Below are 20,522 nucleotides of genomic sequence, written 5' to 3' on the forward strand. Positions count from 1 at the left end.
ACTGTTTCTGCTTCCAAATGCCTCTACTGTCTGACAAATCCCAGATCCTACAGTTCATTATTCTGGTTTAAACCAGTTGTTACGGTTCTGTTCTGAACAAAAGGTCAGACTGTGGCCCTTTAGTAAAGCAGAAGACTTCCATTAAAAGTAAGTAGAATATACCACTTGTAACATAAAATATACTACAAAAGTATATTGTGGACAAAGCTAAACAGTATTGATAGTTCTGAAGGTATGAATTATTGAGTTACAGTATGTCCAGAAACATATTTTGTCGGAATAACAGTGAACTTGGCTTTTTGACATCGAAAATTGTATCCATTCATCCATAAACCGACATTTGTCCCAAATTTGACGAAATTCCCTCCAGGTGTTTCTGAGATATCGCCTCATGAGAATGAGACAGAAGTGAAGTCACAGTGACCTTTGACCTTTGACCAGTTCATGCTAGCAGATATTTCTGCCAAATTTGAAGAAATTCCAGGCCGTCCTGAGATACACATTCACAAGAATGGGACAGATGTTTGGACGGACAGACAGATAACCCAAAAACTCATAATGCATTCAGCCGTGGCTGGTGCTGGCACAGAGGTATATAAATAGACAAATGCCATAAAACGCTGCTTTTAAAGGCAGCTCCTAGTGTTATGTGTGATTATTTGAAATCAGTTTGACAAGTCTGAAAGGGAACAAACTGAAGCCTCATCTCAGAATTTGCTACATAATTGGCAGGTTTCAAAATCAAACTGAAATATGAGCATCAATCCACTTTACTGGATAAAACTGCTAAAAATCGTTTTAATAAAGAGCTTAAACGATCAATGTCAATAGTCAACATATGGATTAGTTATAACCAGCAATTATTTTGAACATTGATTTATTGTCTAATGTTTGAAGCAAAAATTCCCAGTGTTCTAGCTTCTCATATACGAGGTGGAACAACTTTGGGGAAACAAGACATTCAGTGGCATCACATTGGTCTCTACAATCACTACAAGATTTTCAGACATTTTATATACAGGTTGATTTATCATGAAAATCATTACTAAAAGCTTAGTTGCAGGCCTACTTTAAATTACGGCTGTTTGTATTGATTTTAATACACGTTTATATCTCCAAAAGCAGTATTAATACTAATGGCTAGTCAACTCAATACCATTGAGTAAAAGCAAATGGCACTGAAAAGGCTCTTTTCACAAACAGTTCTTTGATTACAATGTGAGTGTGTTCTTTAGTGTCAAATGTGCAAACATTAATGGACAACTATAAACTAAATGCTATAGATGGAAAAAAGAAAAAAAGGCTAATGAGCTTTTCAGCTACAGTACCCGGGGGGATTTCATATCAACCCTTCAACTCTTATCTATTTAAAACAAATGTCATGCTTCTCCAGACGATAGCGCTCAAAAGCCTCAGTGGCTGCAGTGAAGTTTTTGCCAAATGACAGTGTCCCACCTCTCAAATTGTTTTGACATTTGCATTCAGTGAGAGTCAAGTCGAGGCTGGTTTATTTGTATAGGTCTTAATCACTGCTGCAGACTCTGAGGACTGAACTGCAGCCACACTGAGAGAGCAGCATACTGTTTGGAAATGAAATTACTCATCACTAATCAAGTTACTCATTTAATTAAGAGTTCAGCACCAAGGACTGCCGCTTGGTTAGTGACTTATATAACTAAATACATAATATGACATGTAATACTAAAGGGGTTTAGCAATATAAAATATTACAGGCAAACTAGACTCTTCATTTTGTCATAATATTACATGTTTATTTACTGTAGGTAAAATGAAGATTTTATTTATTAATTATTAAAATGAGACATAAAAAAGTAAACACTTAGGTGTATAAGAATATTGAGCTGTTGAGAAAACGTAAATTGGCCGAAGCAACAGGAGAATTAGTTCAAAGGTTTACCAGAAGCTGTTTGATGATACTGTTTGTTGTTGCCTGATGTTTGCTTCAAGTAAAGAGTTGATTACAAATGAGCAGTGCATTACTCAGCTCATCGTGGGCGACTGTGGCTTGATCCCTGACCATGGCAGCCTACATGTCGAAGAATCCTTGGGTAAGATACTGAACCCCAAATTGGATGCTGATACCCGATGCTGTGTTTCTTTCAATGGTCTTTTTTATTGATGACAAAGTATGTATAAAACAATCACTGTACAGGGAGAAGATTTTTGATTTTTTTGTACAACATATACCCATGACACAACTTGACCAAACATCCGAACATAGACATACATATACACCCACTGGCAAAAGATCGATGCTGTGTTTAACTGTGTATGAATTAATTCCTGATGTTGGCAGGTGGGACCGTCTAGGGTAGCCTCAGCCAGCAGTGTATGAATGTGTGTGTGAATGGATGAATGAGCGCATTCAAATCGATTTGAGTGGTTGCAAAGACTAGAAAAGCGCAGACAATTTACCATTTCATTTGAATTCCAGATTTCCTGCACCAAGGACTTTATTTTTTTCAGTGCTCTTTATTTATTTCTTCTTTTGTAGGACATCTCATAGACAACTTGATGGATTTCGAAGTTTGATGAAAGTTTAGGCAACTGCCCAAAGAACCTTTTCAAGTTTTCCAGTGTTTCCAAATTTCACCAATTTTGCAAATTCCATTCAGTATTTTGAGCCGTCTAAAAAAGGTGTCCGTTTGTTTGTTTGTTTTTTATTTGCCATATTATTCTTAATTCTCATAACTCTATGACAACATATTAATGACACAACTGTATGCATTCTATTGCAAAGTTTGTGACATTTGCCTGCAGGTTGCATTACAGCAACATGATGAACTGGTTTGGAAGTACAACAGAATACTCAGATAAAATGAGTAATTTCAAGTTTTTTCTGAGTAAACTGTTGTCAAAAATCTTTATTTATGATTAGCTACTATTTTTTAAAGTATGCTTTTCTGGTTATTCTGACCAACAATCCTCGGTGCAGCATAGGCCTATATGAACAAGAGGGTCAAAGTTCATGATGCGATGTTACAAAAGTAGAATGTTGCAACTGTATGCATACTGCATGCAACAGTCCGCACTTTGTAAAGGGCAGCTCCAGTATGTACTAAAATTAAAAAGAAAAGGTGCAATTTAGAAACACAGCAACATATTTTGATGTGCTCATTCATCTCTCATAACATTCCTGACAACATGCACAGTTAATTGTTGAACAAAGCACTGATATACCCTCACTTTCAATTTTAAACTCTGTTGTGCCCTCAGATAATCACGGTGTCCCCAAGCAGCAACTTGATTTGATTTAGCAAGACATTTGAGGATGCAGTAACAGCTTTGTGTATTCCAGTTTCACAAGCTTTGACTTTGTGTTTGATGTGGTGAAGCAGCATTAGGAAAAACTGACTGACTTACATCCAATAATTACTTAAATTAAACTTTTTATCCTTTCCCTTCACATTTCATGAATATAGTATATTTAAATGAGTTAAATAAATGTGAATCCTGAACCAATATTTTAATATAGTTGGACATTTGAGAACAGATAACGTCCTGCAGAATGATGATGGTTTCACTCCCGACGATTCGCCTCCAAGGGAGAGAACCACTGACTAATATTATCACACTCTTGTAGCTTCGTACTTAGCTCTATATTTGGACAGAGCTGATGGAGGGCATATGGACTGAAAAGATTTTAAAATTATCACTGTGTGGTACTGAAGCAACACTTCAGATATAATTTTAACCTCCCAGATTCAAAGGAGCCAACAGACAAGCTGCGTCTCATAAAGACTTCACTGCCCCCTTGTGTATGTGGTTAAATCCAGGCTGGTGTCTGGTCCCTAAAGTCTAAAAGGATAAGGAGGGAAAGTGCAAAGTGTGATCATTTATTCTTTATTTACTAATTTATTCTATGCAAAGAGGCTTTTAGGTATAGGGTTCGCTATTGTGAATATTTGTTTGTGGAAGTTAAGATTCTTAAAAACTTGACTATAGTAAAAGATACCACCAGAACACTTTCAATGTCACACTATCAACCCTCCAGCCTCCCAGTCTCAAAAAATCGTATGTGAGACAGCACAGTATTGTGCATTGTGGTACCTAAAGAGAAGTCTAATATTCTCACCTCTAGTCTATTGTCTTGTATTAATTGGTTCTCTACATGTAAAAAATCTACAAGGTCCACTACTACCAGAGAATTTTATTTGGTGTGCAGACTGTCTAGCAGCCCATCTTGGCTAGTCATGCCAGTCTGAACACTTGATGATACTTGTGCAGAAGTTTAGAGTGCAATTTGGCCAGCGGTAGACAGAAACACCACAGCTGGTAATTTATGCCTCCATCTTTGGGGCAACGGTCCAGAGTTTATCTGATATTCTGAGCCACACAGCAGGTGATAATACATGATTGCTTATCATTCTGATTTAAATACCACAATGAAAAATGTGTTGGCCACTTAATGGCTCTTGTGGTTATAGTTTCTCTAAATGGGTTGAGGAGCTAATAGGCTGCAGCTGCTTTTGGTTTCAGTCTTCACCAAAATTCTGCATGAACAATGTTTTTAGTCTCTGTCATTATGCATCTCTGAGAGGAAGAATTATGTATCTTAGTTAAAACAGGGCAGATATGATCGCTAACTCCTTTCACTGTTGACATTATATGGGAAACAGATGAAGGCATAATTGTCACCCTTCTGTTACACTAGATGGCAGTGTAATCCATCCATCCATTAGCGAGGAGACTGGAGCAAATCCCAGCCATCATTGGGTGAAAGGCGGGGGACAGACAACCATTTATGCTCACATTCAAACCAATCTGCAATTTAGAGTTGCTTGTAAACTTCAACTGCAAGTTTTTTCCTGTGAGAGGAAGCTGAGGCTTCGGAGGAAACTCACACAGGCAAACAAAAATCTATAGAGTTCCCATTTGGCACCAATATTCAAACCTGCCTAGATCTCCAGAGATTGTGTTATCTTGGCATCATAGATTGTTTTGTGCACATCACAAATCTAATTAGAATATGATTCATGGGATAGTTTCAGCCTTTTTGTTCTGTTTAGTTTCATGTTTGGAGCATTTAGGTTGTTTTTTTTTTATTATTGTAGCGAGGTATAATAGAGAGTGGAATATTTATTGTGAGTATGATGAAGTAGAAAAGCTGTGCCAAAAGTGGAGGTCAGGGATCAAGGAGATGTAAAATAAGAAATTGTAGTTAAAAGATTTTCGTTAAAAAGTAAAATGTGTCACTCTATACAATGACCCTGTCAGAGATGTCACTCTTTAATATCTTTAGTAAATTCATCTTTATACTAAATATATCCTCAGTTAATGGCTATAAGAATAAATCCAATGCAGCATGTAAGATCCCCTCACCATGATGGTGAAGGGTATTTATTGGCCTTCCTAATATAACTATATGTAACATAAACTTGATCATTTAAGACTGCTTCACAAATAACAAAGCTGAGCTCCTAGTGCCCCCCTCTGGTAAAACTCCCATGAGGAACGTGGGCCAGCTTGTAGTGCTGGACATAATTAGATAAGCGCTGGGCTGCTCCCTCTCTCAGTGATAGTGTGCGAAACTAAAGTACTGTTTTTATCTAATTATGTCCAGCAATACAAGCTGTTTCATGTTCCTGCAGCACGTGATTTTCACTGATTGTTAGTGACTATTCAGAAATGTACAAGCATGAAAAATATGCAGGTCTTTTATTTTGTCTGGTAAGAGCTGCATAAATTTAAGGAGCATAATAGAATTTTGTTTTGTTTTGTTTGGATTAGTTCAAAATCAAGTGAAATAGTGTTATGACTTCCAGGACTCACAGGGGCCTTTTAAAACACCCGGTTTTTCAAGTTTGAAACCACAAGAAGTAGGTATGAAAAACATAAACATAGTTGTCACTAGTTGTGGAAAATGTTGGCAGAGTTTCAGGGGGGCCAAATCCTGAGGGGGGCACTCAAAGAGCTCTTGTACAGTTTTGTGCAGCAAATCCAGTCCTGGGTTCCCTCAGAGGCACCCATGGATCCAGGCAGTACAGAAGCTTTTGAAATATCAACAAGCTTGATCAAATTATCTAATTGCATTATATCTCATGCTGAAGATTATATTTTCTTCTGCCTGGATTAAGGAGAACTTCTCTCCCAGGAACCCTTGGCCTTTGCAGCCCATGATGCATATGCCATGTGGGTGTGGGATCTGCAGTTTACCGCTTCAGGCCTGAGTAAATACTGCAGCCATTCCAGGCATTGCTGTGAATGGTGGAGGAAGGAAATGTCTGTAATCAGGGTAACTTCACTGTTTCCCATAGTTGAGACAGGAAGTAAATTGGTTGCAGGGAGATGACAGTAGATGAATAGAGGGAGCATATCTTACAGACAGACAAAGGGAGAGGTGAGCTTTTAGTTTCCAATTTTCCATTGAAATACAGTTAAGTGGAATGTATTGTATTTTATTTTGATATGCATCATCATTAGCTCATTATTTCACATTTTGATAACACATTTATGCTGGTATGAAGTGCATTTGTGTGATCTGATTCTACCGTTTCTGTATATGCTGTATTATACATTTTCCATCTGAAAACAACACTGCACACTTTGTATTCCATGGCATTTATAGAGCAGTTAATGCTTCCCTTGTGGTCTGGACTGTGTTCTGGCAGCACGCTGTTCTGACTGTCCATCTCTCCAGAGGCTGAAGCCATGGTTACACTGTTATTGTTACCTGTTATTCCAATGAGCAAATGTTATTCCCGATCTTTTCCTGGGGACACAAATATGGTATGTGTACCACTTGGCTGAGTTGGTGGAGAGTATATTGTTGGAAGAAAATGTTCAAATTTAAGATTTAGGAGAAAGTAGAAGGCATCTGCATACTGGATTATCTCCTGAAATGAATGAAGATCCACTCATGAGTGTTTTAGTTGCACAAAAAATTCAGACCTAATATCCCAAGTGGAATAATGGAAGAGGTTTTCACTTTCCACTCAGGCATGGAAAAGTTACGTGGTGCCAAATGTTGGCACCTCGCTTCTCTGTAAGCCCGGTGCATTAACAGTAATTTGGATTAATGACTTTTTTCACACTTCAGGAACTCCAAAACTCTTTTTCAGATGATATCATCACATCAGTCTGTGACTACGCCAAACACTAAAACCAGGTTTCTGGTAATGTCATTATAGTTTCAAAGCACATACATCTAATGCAATGTGAAGACTATAGCTGACAGAAAGGCAGAAGCTTTCCCCTTGAGTCAGCAGAGATGCCTGTCTGTTATTATATTACATAAGGTATAAACATAGCTTAGCAGTCCACTAAGCAGTCCTGCTCGAATGCAAAACATCTACTCACGCTACTAAAGAGCAGTACTTCACAACTACTACTAACTTTCTAACAACACATTTGCTATAAAGTATTATTCAAGTCAAGTATGATATACATTAAAAGAATAGAAGCTGAACTGCAGATTGCAGAGAAATGCTGATCAGCAAAAGCAAAACAGTAGAACAAACAAACAAAACATACAAAGACATATATTAAAATCACATAGAGAGAGAAAAAATTAACATTCCTGTACCAGAAAAGGTAAATTGCAGTGGTTCCGCACACTTAAGTAAAGGTGTTACCATGTGCCAAAAAAGGACCCCAGGTTTTACTAAAAATTGACAAAGAACCATTTATACTTTCTTTTCCTTTTCCATTTTGACATGGTAAAAAATATAGATTTCCACCTCGGTAGAATCAGACGTCATGCTAATAAAGTAACAAATGCTAGAAAGTCTGCCTTATATTTAATACAGGATGGAGAAGGGAAGCCCAAAAACATGTTGTACATGTTGTAAAAACATGTTCCTTTTAATAATGGATTTATTAATTGGATTTACTTAACTATCTTTTTCCCCTCTGCACAGATAACGACAGTGTAGTTGTGCAGTATAAAACAGTCTCATTCAGAGAGGATGTGGGTTTGTTTTGACTCAGTAAAAGCCTTTTTCAGCCACACTTACAATAATAGAAGTCAATGTTTTCTTTTTTCTTAAAGCTGCCACCCACAGATCATACAGTATCACTGTCACTGGGTTTCAGGATCCACTATAGTCACTATACCAGATAAAAACACAGGGGCCCTGTCTGGCTCCCAAAACAACACCACGAGTTGCAGCATGCCAGTGAGCAAACAAGAGGTTATTTCTGTCTGTGGTCGACCCCTAACCGACCCCCTGCCAAGTACACACTGCTGGCTGGGTCCAACCCGGAGGAGAGAGGGGAGGTCTTTCGTTGTGAGTAACAGCCGCTGGAGGGTTAATTACACTTATGGGAAAGTTATGGTTGTTGAAATTAGGGAATGTTAGAGGGGAAGTGTGAAGGAGTCGCCTGCCCGTCGCTGTAGTTGTAACATTTTGTTTTCTTACATGATGTCCAGATTGTGCGGACACCGTTAGACTCCAGACATACACAGAAACAGAAAAGATTTTTCCCCCCTCCCAGTCCAGCTGCTTGTTCTGGCTATACGATCAGCTATTTTTAGCACCATAGTCTGTGCCTGCTTTATAGTGCTGAGTTAATCGCCGGCTAATGTGGGATGTTTTTTTGTTAGTTTTTTTGGCAAGGTTTTGTACCTCTTTTTAAAAACATTTCTTCATCGTTTCTTTATAGCTGTGTACAAGTCATTCTCTCAACACATGAAAATGTTTTTGTATGATGCCTCATCAAACCTTTTTAAAAATAACTGTCCAGCCAACCAGATTAACTTTATAATGACTGAGTCAGACCACCTCTGTACAGCATCACTGTACAAGAACAGATACACAGTATCATAGAAACACTTTATTTGCCTTCTTGTCTCACAATATAATTTTTTACCTTTTAGAAGAAAGAGTGAAATGATGAAAGTGTTCCTGTCATGGGTAAAAAGATAAAAATGTATGACGTATGCATTAGGGTTGTGAATCAAGTTTTCATCAATATTTTATTGATTTAAATGAACAATACAATAAACAATCTCAAGTCTTACACATAAATGCAGTTTTGTATACATTAACACAAAAAAACAGAATGATTATATTGGTTCTGTAGCTGATATATATATAGAGCTTTATTATGTTTGGTCACGGATATGGCGACTTCAGAAGAAAAGTTGGGAAATAAAATGTTTAACTTTTAATCACTTAAGTCTGTGTGATGTTTCTCAGTAAAATGACACAAATAATTAGATAAATGCATCCATCTGATGCTGCGATGTTCTTAAGTCATAGTTATGGTCAGTGACTCCAGTGAATTTCCATGGTATTGGGATATCTTGTGAAAACAACAAAATATTTGGCAAGCCTCAGCTCTTCCATTTATTGTTGTAAATATTGGCTTATGAATAATCAGTTGGCAGTGTCTATTTAATGTGATGTGAGAAGGAATGTATTCCATAAGAGCAAATACAAATGATATGTGGTTGTGTTAATGCACATGCTGCAATGTAATTACAGTTTGCCTTGAGGGACCTGGGAGCATGTTTACTTTTTGGTAAGTGTGTGCAATTAGTTGTTTTTGGTGATGATGTTAATGTGGCCTAAGCTGCCACAGGCCTGCCTTTTTTTAGCCTCTTGTGGCAGCTGCATGTAGCGCAGCTTCAAAGCAAACTGGAGGCCTTCAGGGATTTCCCTCTGGCTTTCCCACCATCTGCAGAGGCCTTCATGGGATGTGATGGTAGTGGGTGTTGTGGAGACTCCCCTGTGAAAATGAATATCCACTTTTACTGCAAACTCTTTAAAGGCATGCAATCTCTCTCATTTAATATGCTCATTATTATGATTTAAATCATATACTTTTAAAATCCATTTACAGGCTGGCACGAGCCGGCGTACAGAACATTTTGACTTGCATCCCATCATTAAAGCACATTCTTGGTTTATTGTCTTTGACTAAATTTAGGTCCAGGTGTAATATGATCCACCTAATGCCTTTACTGAAGATAATGCCATGGCAGCCGCCCAGACTTTTTCCTGACCATGATAAATAACTTGAAATGTCAGTGTTTTATAACCCTGCAATCAGTCATATACCGCCCAACACCTGATACTTTGAGAACTACTTTGATTAACAGATTCATAGTTTGATTAAACTGAACATCTGTCTTTGGTGTAGCAGCACATGCTCAACAATGTGCTTGCACTCTTATTCATTCTGACGTCTTGGCTCTGAGTGGGCCAGAAATGAGCTGTGTGTTATGGAAGGAGCTGTCTGCTTTGCATACCTGCACCTAAATTACTCCAAATGTGCGTCTTATCCAGACCTTCCCTGGGATTCTTTCTGGAACCACCCCAGTGAAAATCCCCAAAGAATTTGACGCAGTCTGGGTTTTATAGGAAATACCTATGTGAGCTGAAGGGGGCTGTATAGATGACTCCCTCATCACAGTGCACCTGAACTTGATTACTGTGTGCCCATCAGCAGGCACCATCAGAAAAGAACAGGGTTACTCCCAAAGCCTTTAAGTGGTGGTTTGAAATTGGCTTACACTCCTTCAAGGAGTGCTTTTGACCTTTAGTGTAGTTATGTGATGGAGGTTAAACTCAGTGTTTGTCACAAAATTGTGTTTGACCTCGACACTGTGCCGTACCGTGAGTAAAAATAAGCTGAGCATGATTTTGTAAATCTTAGTATGTGCGTTAGTTTGAAGCCCAACACATGGGACTTGATGGTAATGAGTGCTTTGATGTTCAAAGAAACTTTATCTGGGAAAAAGAAAGTGTGGATTTTGGCTCTGAAGAATACTTTGGCAGCACCGTGGGTCAAGAGTCTAATGAGATTGTCGGGATCACAGTGATGAGGTTGGAGTGCACTTTCTCAACAGTATGACAGCACAAACTATTTGACAACACTCGTAAAAAATAACTGCAGGAAACATTGTGGAGTGACAAAAATATAATGGGCTTTTGTTTGTGTTATTCGCTGTCCTTTTTAACCGTTACTGCACAAAGGAAAAACCGTGCAACAATCACTTCTATCATCATGACATAAGTCACAAATATAGGTGGTTGAAAACACAGGGTGTGAAGTTACAACATTGCAATCCTCAATACTGCTGTAAAATAGGGGGTCAAAGAGGCTTTATAGAAGTTGAAATTAAATAAGCTTCAACATAAAAGGAACACACTTTGTGTCATTAAAAACTGAAGGGAAAAAAAGGATTTTGATGGAGTGAAGGTGTTTTACATTTAGTTTTTTAAGGGCCACTCATCAAGCTGTCAGTGCAATCACAGGTGTTAAGTACAGAATCCAGAAATTGAAGCGTTTTAACAGCAAAATACAACACAGTTAAAGAATGTCAGAGAGTTGTATCCTGTTGACTCAACCTTTCCAAAGTCACTAACATTTAGTTTCTGATAGTTTCCACTCCACTAATTCCCTTAGTCTGTCCAGGGGAGATGACAATTGCTAAACCTTCATGATCAATGATCAAACGCTCTTTCAGCCCAGTCACCAGAGAGAAAAAGTCAGAATTTTATGTTTTTCGCAATCTACAGACACATGGTAGATTTCAGCACCATGTAGCATCCTTTATGAGACTCACAGGACTGGTGACTTAGAATATTAATAGCATTACAATCCTGTGAATGAGGATCTGGGGGTGGTCGAATGGGTCAAACAAACACTGAACTTTCACCCAGGAGACCAGCAGACCAGTTTTCAGGTCCCATTCTGGAACCGTGTGAAAGCAAAGTCAACGTTATTTTAAGTTAGCATGTAAATTAACTTCTGAATATAAATATGTCGCATTATACGCCATGCTCAAGGTGACTGCATCCAGTCTGGGTTTTTTGTTTTTTTTCAAATATTTATTTTAACTGCATCCATGAATTCTGTATGAAGATTTTTTTTTATAAACCCTTAACCATAAACAAGTACTTATGCTGCCTAAACATAACCAAGTAGTTTTTGTTTGAATTGTCATTACTAACCAAAGATTTAAACTGGACCCAATGTGCCACAAGTGGGGAATGATACTGTATTTGCTGCGGTTCAGAAATGTTGAATTTCAAAGTTCTTTGCATTGCAGAAATGTAAAATGCCACTATTTATTCTAGCAAAATCACACGAAATCTCATCATTTTGCAGGAATGAGTGAACTGCATGAAAAATACATCAGCTTTAACTATATGGATATAAAGTGTAACCACATCTACAATACATACAATCGCCGGAGCCCACCAGTACTTCTTTACATTTTCTTTTTATGTTCTTTGTTTTTAATACCTTCAGGCTAGAAGTATCTGTATTTTTTTCCACATAAAATGTAAAGTAGAATGAAAAGTATTGTAACTGAGATATATTTGGCTCATTTCGATAATGTGGAACATAACTAATTTAATTTGTCATGACCTAATGTAGAGCAGCAGTTATTTACCTTCAGTTAAATATATAGACACCCATGCAGCAATCAAACAGTCAATATTCCTTTCAGGCCCTGGAATAACAGTTGATGTTGAGAGGCAGTAGGAATGAGACATTGAAGGCTGGCATTATTCTCGGCTGAGATTTAAGGCTCATGTTACAAATTGCCCTACAGTGCCAACAGCACGGCATCGTACACCGACATCACAGCCTCTCTTCCTCAGTTTTAGGTTTTGGCTCCTTAATGCCAAGCCATTCATTCGCTTAATTACTACCAGAGTAAGTTTAACTTCTCATCATTTGAAAAAGTCATCGTGTATGTAATGCAGCTGGTTCTTCATTGAAATATCATGACAGTGCGGTAACGGGATGGTTGAGAATGCCGTTGTCCATCCTTCGGGAATGTGCAGCTCCTAATTACAGAGATTCTCATCTAGAGGGGGAGGCCCAGAGTGAAATTGTGCAATGTTTGGCCCTGTGTCACAAAAATAACTCATCCCACTGTCACTACGCCTAACTTTTTCATATGAGCACAAAACAAACTAGTAACTTTATACAGGACATACAGTGGAGCAATGGGAAAATATTGATAGAAAAAAAGACAATTGTTAAAAGTAAAAAAAACTGAAATCTTTAATGGTTAACCCTTGTGTGATGTTCATATTGTTGTTACTCAGCCAGTGTTTGTGGGTCTGATGGATCCGTTGCATTTTGTGGCTTTTAATGCCTCACAATCAAATACTTTTATGTTAAAATACTGAACAGATGATGCACAACACAAGCTGAACACATGAACACAGAGTAAACATATCAGTCAAGACAGACTGAACATCAATTTCCACACTTCTATTAGCCCCGGGTCCAGTGGACCCGGACATCTTATATGTAATAGAAATGTGTAGGGGGGGTGTATGGTGTGTGGTCATTAAATATGTATTCTGATATATGTTCTTCACAGAAAATGAGCCAAAGTCAGTGAGTCTCAGTTTGAAAAATTAATTAATTGTATCATTTTTCTTTTAATAAAAAATGAAAACGGGTCCCACAGACCCGAACACCACACAAGGGTTAATTCATAGTAACTTGAGAACCTGATGGCTTTGTTTATCAATGCACTACTATATCTGGGCAGTTCATATCTTTGTAGTTATTTTGAATTAACTTCCCATCATACACGCATAGATAGACAAACAATATATGAGCACCATAAATAAATATTGATTTTTCTGCCCCCCCTGCAGAATCACAGCCTCTGGATGATTGGGAGTCGTGTTTCACTGATGTCCAACAGGATCTCACTCCTCCTGCACAACTAGAGGATCTGTCCCTGCAGCCGATGCTGCCTCAAGCAGTGCAAGATCGGTAAGCTGACCTAAACAGGACTAAAACAGCGACCAAAACATCAGAGTTTGGTAACACATACTGTTGACCATTTAAGAGCAAGGCCACTCTGTGAAAACAAACTCTTCTAAGTGATTTGTTTGTGGAATGATGTTAGAAATTGCCCCTGGAAGCCAACACATAATCACAGCTGAAGTTGTTACCAAAATCAAAGTCTTTCCTTGGGAACATGGATTCGCTATGTATTTACAGCAAAGTTATTTTGTATGAATGCGTCACAGAAATATTTTATCTTCGATTCATTTTTACAAATATTTACTAATTACAACGCTGAGTGTTTCTCATGAAACTAGCCAGAACAAATCACTGTTAAAAAGGACGTATAATCATGATTAATCATGAGTAATGTGGCTTATATACTGTATATAGGCATGTAGCAATGCTGACCAGATAACAAAAGTTCTCAAGATGTTGATGTTTTTAAGTCATTGTTTAACTTGTCAGAGTGACTAGTTATTTGAGTTGTGTTCATTATGTAAATTCTAGAGCCACCCCGTCTTAGCTGATTCATTCCCAATCAGATGATTGGGAAGGTCTGGATAAGACGCGCATTTGGAGTAATTTAGATGCAGCTAGGCAAAGCAGACAGCTCCTTCATGCTGAATGACTTATTTCCAAGACATTTATGAGCACATCTCCGGTAAACAAAAGTGGTGCTTCTGCGTAATTCTTTAAGCACTGCTTTATATTACTGCCAGGAAATGACCACGTTGCTTTCCAGATGTCTGCTGGTACAAATACTGAATGTTGGTACACAGGAGAAGTGAGTTATGAAATAAGATTTTGTGATCAATTTTTTGAGTAATAATACATTCAACAGTACAACGTGGGACAAACAGTCCTGACATTCTGAATAACCAGTTGTGTCATTTTAGGGGCATCATTTAAAAAAAGGAAATATTAGTGTGCTGCTTAGCTGTAGTTGGGAGCCTGTGGGTAAAGTGAAATAAGCATGTCTAAAAGTTTCCCAGTTTCAAAATTAGTTGTGCCCTTCATTTCTGCAATTAGGAAATGGGAGTCTTCTGTTCGTCATTGGTGACGAACACAATTACACAATTTAAAGCAATTTGGAGCTTACTGTTTAGCTTTGCTTAGCTTTACAATCTCCCCACCTCAAAACCACATTAATTAGCCTAATACCCCTGTTCTCTGTCTATATTTAACACATATTTTTCTCCTTCTTCCCTCAGTAAGTATTTCATATGTACTTTACCTCTGAAACAACACTGTGTTTTGTGGGCTACGACAAAAAGCTTTACCCTGTTTTTCTTCCACATCTGACCTATTTAGTTGGTTTCAGGGAACTCTGGTGTTTGTCTGTTTAGTTTGGTTTGTTCTGGCTGATGTGAAAGTGTTGTGTGTCATAAGTGGCTCCTTTTACGACAGAATAAAACCAAACCCTCTGCAAAATCAAACTCTGGTGTGGAGTAAACAACCCAGACCGCCTGAAAAGGAGGGCCTCAGCTGTGCGGTTCACTTTTGGGTGTGAAAGCAAAACGGACCAACCACAGAATTTTATGATAGTAGATGTGTGATTTCAGAATAATTTCATAACTACCATAAACTACTATTTATTCCAGTTAAAAATAACAGCAGTGTGCTCAGTGGGTAAATATTGCGATGCACCAAACAAACAAACGCTGGTTCTCTTAAAGAAAAAGGGTTGAATCATTGACTTTATAATAACAGTGGGTGTTCCCATCCTGACGTCACCCATTGGTTTGTAGACTGCTGCTTTGAAGCCTCAAGTTTGGCATTTTGGCCATTGTCATCTTGTTTCATGACCATCGCCATATTAGTTTTTTGCAACCGGTCAAAGAACGGATTGGGAGCCGGAATGATGCTACAGCACCGGCTAACGCTAGTGCTAGCTAACTAACTTGATAAGCTGCTTTTCAATGAGCAGCCACCTTCGTAGTGTCTTTTAGCCCAACTGAACACTGAACAAGACACTATTAGTGGCAAAAACAAGTTAACTTTGATGAAGTGAAAGCACATTGTGGAATGGTATAGAACCTGAAGTGTTACATGCTGCAGTGTAATAATAAAATACACACTGCTTTGTGCTTTGGTCCATGAATCCTTTTTTTTCCTTGGTTCTGACAGGATAAACAGAGATACAGGTGTGAAAGCACCCTTAATCTTCCCATACTTGTTGGGACATTTCTGACAGTGAGGTGATTTGTTCTGAAGCTGTAGTATTTTATATTTCTTAAACACAAACCTGCATCATAAATCAAACACAGCTTAGCGTCTGCAACTGGTAACTCATATGTTTTCACTCTATTCTAAACAAGTAATCATGAAGTTGTAAGAGAATGAATAACAGCTGGCTTCTGCGAAGCAGATGGATGCAATACTGTGAGTGTGATCATCATCAAGCTAAATGACTATTTATAAAAGTCAACGCAGCAACATCGTTGAAGTGCTAATAAGATGTTAAATTCCAATCAATCTTAATATACACTCGAGAGAATTATTTTTTAACTTTGTGTGAATGGAAAACACCTTGAATTAATACAGTGTGCGGTTTAGGACGATAAATTAGACTTTTAAATTGTAACTGAAGATGAGAAACAACATTGTTCTAGACTGGGTTGAGAGTTTTGAGGCCCACAGCTGACTTTGATGCAGGAGAGAGGTTTTGACTTTGGGACAAAACAGGTGTATGAGGCATTCATAAAATCTGTTGTTTTGTTTCTGTGGCCAGCACAATTGCAAAATGGAAATTCAAAAGAATTCTGTGTATTTACTGACAGTGTGACATGCGGAAAGATGTTTTTTCCACACACCAAATGCTCCAGCTACTTTCCCGTATTTTTTATAGTCTTGTTCACCATTATTCAATCCCAGCGGTGAGCTGTCGTAACAAATTGTGCCTGACTGTACCCGTCCCGTTTACTTTATCAACTCCATATTCCCCCTGTCCCATGCTGTTTGGCATGCATATTTCTTGATTAATAATCCAGAACGCAGCATTCCGCTCCTCCCCAGCGTGCATTGTCAGGCTCAGTCTTATCACAGGAACAATCGCAGGACTGAGATCATCCTGTGTCTCTGCAGCTTCACCTTGACATCAGATCTTCAGTGGGATCAGACGCCTGCTCTTTGGTTTTAAATATTTTTTTAACTAGCCTTCCCGGATCCACTGAGACACACGGAACTTACCACAATTAGTGTAATTCCCCCTTTATCTCATTTCCTGTTAGTGTGTTCAGTAGTCATGGAAGGCATCTAACCACCATTGTAAGCCACTACTAAGCATGATTCTGCATGAGCCACTGCATTTGCTCCCCTCTTTGAATCTTTATACAGCTCGCTGCTGCCCCAGCAGAAAATCAAAAGGAAGAACAAAGGAAAATCTTCAAGCTTCACTTAAGTCACTGGTGTGTAAATGATAATGAATGAATGAATGATTAAATTGTGACCTTAAAATAAAAAGTAAATCATATTATGAATTTGAAGAATCGTGAACCCCTCATTTTTATGGGCCAAGTAGTTTGTTAAGTTTCCTGTTTTATGTGCCAAAATGCAAATGTTACTTTTTGTTCGTGTTTGTTATGTGTAACATAACATACAAGATACAACATCCAAAAGAAATTGACAGTGGTTGCTATAATCAATTAAAATGGAATAAAACAACGAAAACAATAATCACCATCCATGTAAAAACACATCTCACTAATGGTCAAAGAATTTCTAAAGATTAGCTTTTCTGTCCCCTGAGGGAACTCAAGGAACTGTGTTTTTTCTTGTCATTGTTATTTAATGCTACAAAAATTTCTAGAGAAAAAAGAAGACTCATGCTGTTTCTCATGGAGATGTGCCCATTATAAATTCCCAACAGCTTGTTTTGATCAGCTATGTACTAGTGACACATAAAAAAAATGCTCCCTTGCTGATTATAAAAGAAAAGAAAGCAATATCAAAAGTTCCCCCGAAGTTTTGTGCTGTAGTATGATGAGCCCTCTGTGAGTAGAGCGAAATGACCCAGTGAGGGTTAACATGAGCAGCGCTGTGTTCCCTCCTCCTGACATTGACTGAGCACTCACACACACTCTCTCTCTCTCACACACACACTTTCTCCGCTGAGGCCAGCACAGAGCCAGAGAGGAGGGACTGTATGCAGCTCTGAGAGCCAGCTGTCGTTCGCTCAGAGCTGGGTCTATTCTCTCCCTGACTCCCTCGTTCTCCACTGGCCTCATCACTCCATGGGACTCCAGACCTGGCCGCCAAGCAAACCACTGTCCTCCATGGCCTGCCTTGATGTGGAGACCCCGTCCATCTGCAGGGGTAAATTCAAATCAGGTGCTTTTTCTTTTCCTCGTCTAACCCGCATGTGTTTCATGATATTATTTTTACGTCTGCATTAAGTAAGCTCAAGTTTTTTACTTGTGTAAATGTTTACTGATGCCGGCAGCCCTGGCAGGGGGGCTGTAGTGACGTAGATACAGCCCCATCAGGAAATGACCGAGCAACAGTAAAGCTCATCACAATGACTCATGCCAAGCATCATTCTTACAGGGGAGACTATTGTCCTCTGATGGATCATAAATCAAAGTTTCTCTGGAAAAACAGTCTTAGTATCTGAGGAAGAGAGTATTCACTTTATCTTGCTTACGTTTATACTGGCACTGAAACACTGTTATGGTTTTGTCTTACATGAAATAAGCATAAATGCACACCTGTAATGTAAGTACACACAATCAGCATCAAATATGCTACTGATCAAGATTCTGATCATTATTGGCATATTTTCAATCTTCCTTGTGTGCATTCATCAGCATCAAAGTGATTTGATGTAATTACACCGAGCCTTTAGCAATGTCCTTTTTTGTTTTTCCAAATAAAGCACAACATAGCTGTCTGTTGAAATAATTTCCCAACTCTGCAGGTTCAGAGGTGCATAGGGTGCATTTTTACAGCAAGATGCATCATAACAATCTGTTTGTATAGCATGCAACACGTAAGCAAAATGTAAATTCCTGTCAGTCAGGGCCATTATGCAACATTTTCAGGTTTAACGTGTATTCCATGTCAATGATAAATATTCATGGCCTGACTAAATATAAGCTTGAAAACACAGCCACGGAGGACACGCCCACTCATGGGGAAGGAAACTAATGTGTTTTCTCATCACTCTGAGTCTGGGAAAAAAAAAATACATCACTGGCATGTGGTTACAATTGAGACCGCCATTGACTATCAGCATTTTATACAGGCATTCATTTTCAAGTGAGAAATAGTTCTAATCCAGCTGTCCAACAGCTGCATTTACCTTTCACACGTTCTGAGTCTTTATATAATAATCACCTAATTCATGCTGATAGAGTTCTTCTTTGTTGAACTGATTTAGGATAAAATATGTACTGCTAAAGGTTAATTTAAGAAATACCAGCTGGTTGTACACAATTCCTTGTGCCTGATTTCTTAGAATACAAGAAAAACTATCAACTTTGTAAGCCCCAGTTGAGTAGAAGTTGTAAAGGTTTCCTTGGAAAATGCATCTGAATCTGCCATTGCATACACAAATGGCTTTTTTTGATAAACATGTGTAATCTGTATATACATGGTTTAGTCTATCTCTGGTTATAGATGTTTCAGTCTTTGCTAAAATGGGATTCTGTTTAGTGTCTTTGGTATTTATAACAGTAAAGTCAACATAACCCAGTGTCAGACCGTTTCTAATCTAAATTCAGCTTTGTCTGGGCAAAGAATATCTGAAGCTGCACTGAATGCATTTTTTTATTTGTACTGTTTCTAAAAGAAAAAAAGAAAAAAGAGAGAGAGCGAGAGAGGAGAAAAGTCAAATAAAATAAAAGTTCTGATGGGAGACCTCCAGGGATGATTTGCTGAGAACAACATGGGTCTGAGATTAGAGATTACATCAGTAGACAGGGATTTCAGTAGAACTCTCTCTCTCTCTCTCTCTCTCTCTCTCTCTCTCTCTCTCTCTCTCTCTCTCTCTCTCTCTCTCTCTCTCTCTCTCTCTGTCTCTGTCTCTGTCTCTCTCTCTCTCTCTCTCGCTCTCTCTTGCTCTCTCTCTCTCTCTCTCTCTCTCTCTCTCTCTCCCTCTGTGTTTCTGTTTATGCTCTGCTGGTGAGCAGGAGAGCGGAGCCAGTTTGCATCATGGAGAGGTTAGCCAGGGTTCAAGTCGAACACAGGATGACACAAAGTGAGGAGGACCCCAGGCATGAGGTGTACCACCACACTGATGCTCAGATTAAACTCTTCATTCTCCTGTGGCGCTGGAAGGCAGCTTTTGATGTTATTGATATGCAGCAATATGCACTCATAAATGTTCCAGCCTGTGGCGTTTATTTCAAGTCACAGTGAATATTGAGACAAACGATGGCAATTTTTAACAATCTCTTGGTATGATCTGTCTCAGGCAGACCCTAACCCCCCTGGCCTGGGTTTGTAATAGGAAACACAGCAGGCGGGGCCGGCACACTGTGTTCTCTGCCCCAGAGTTGATGGGCTGCTGTGAGAGTAGACTCGGCCTCCCACCCTTTGCCTTAGCACTTGTCACTCTGTGTTCCCTTGCCCACCAGTGGAAGAGTCCCCTCAGCTCTGCATACAAGTGGAAGACCCCACCCCCTTAACTACCCCTAAATTTCATGGTTCCCAGGCCTTGTTCTCACAGCTGCCCAGTTTATTTTTGCTAGAGTGAGTCACAGAGGCTTGTTCAGACGCAGCGCCTTTCCCAGGAGAGTTGAGCAGGTCTGTGTGAGTGTGAGTTTGTGTGTGAGTTGGAGTAGCTG

The 20,522-nt window shown here is 38.8% G+C and overlaps 1 protein-coding gene across 1 annotated transcript in view; it reads left to right on the top strand.

Moving 5' to 3' along the window:
- mrtfbb (myocardin related transcription factor Bb) overlaps positions 1–20,522 on the top strand; it is an 83,422-nt gene that overhangs the window by 48,933 nt on the left and 13,967 nt on the right. Inside the window, exons 2-3 of the mRNA XM_059347259.1 lie at positions 13,599–13,719; positions 17,852–18,066. Of these exons, the coding sequence (XP_059203242.1) occupies positions 13,694–13,719; positions 17,852–18,066 (241 nt within the window). The 5' untranslated portion in view covers positions 13,599–13,693. The remainder of the gene's footprint in view (positions 1–13,598; positions 13,720–17,851; positions 18,067–20,522) is intronic.

This window comes from Centropristis striata, chromosome 13 (genome assembly GCF_030273125.1).
Source record: "Centropristis striata isolate RG_2023a ecotype Rhode Island chromosome 13, C.striata_1.0, whole genome shotgun sequence".
Lineage (NCBI taxonomy): Eukaryota > Metazoa > Chordata > Actinopteri > Perciformes > Serranidae > Centropristis > Centropristis striata.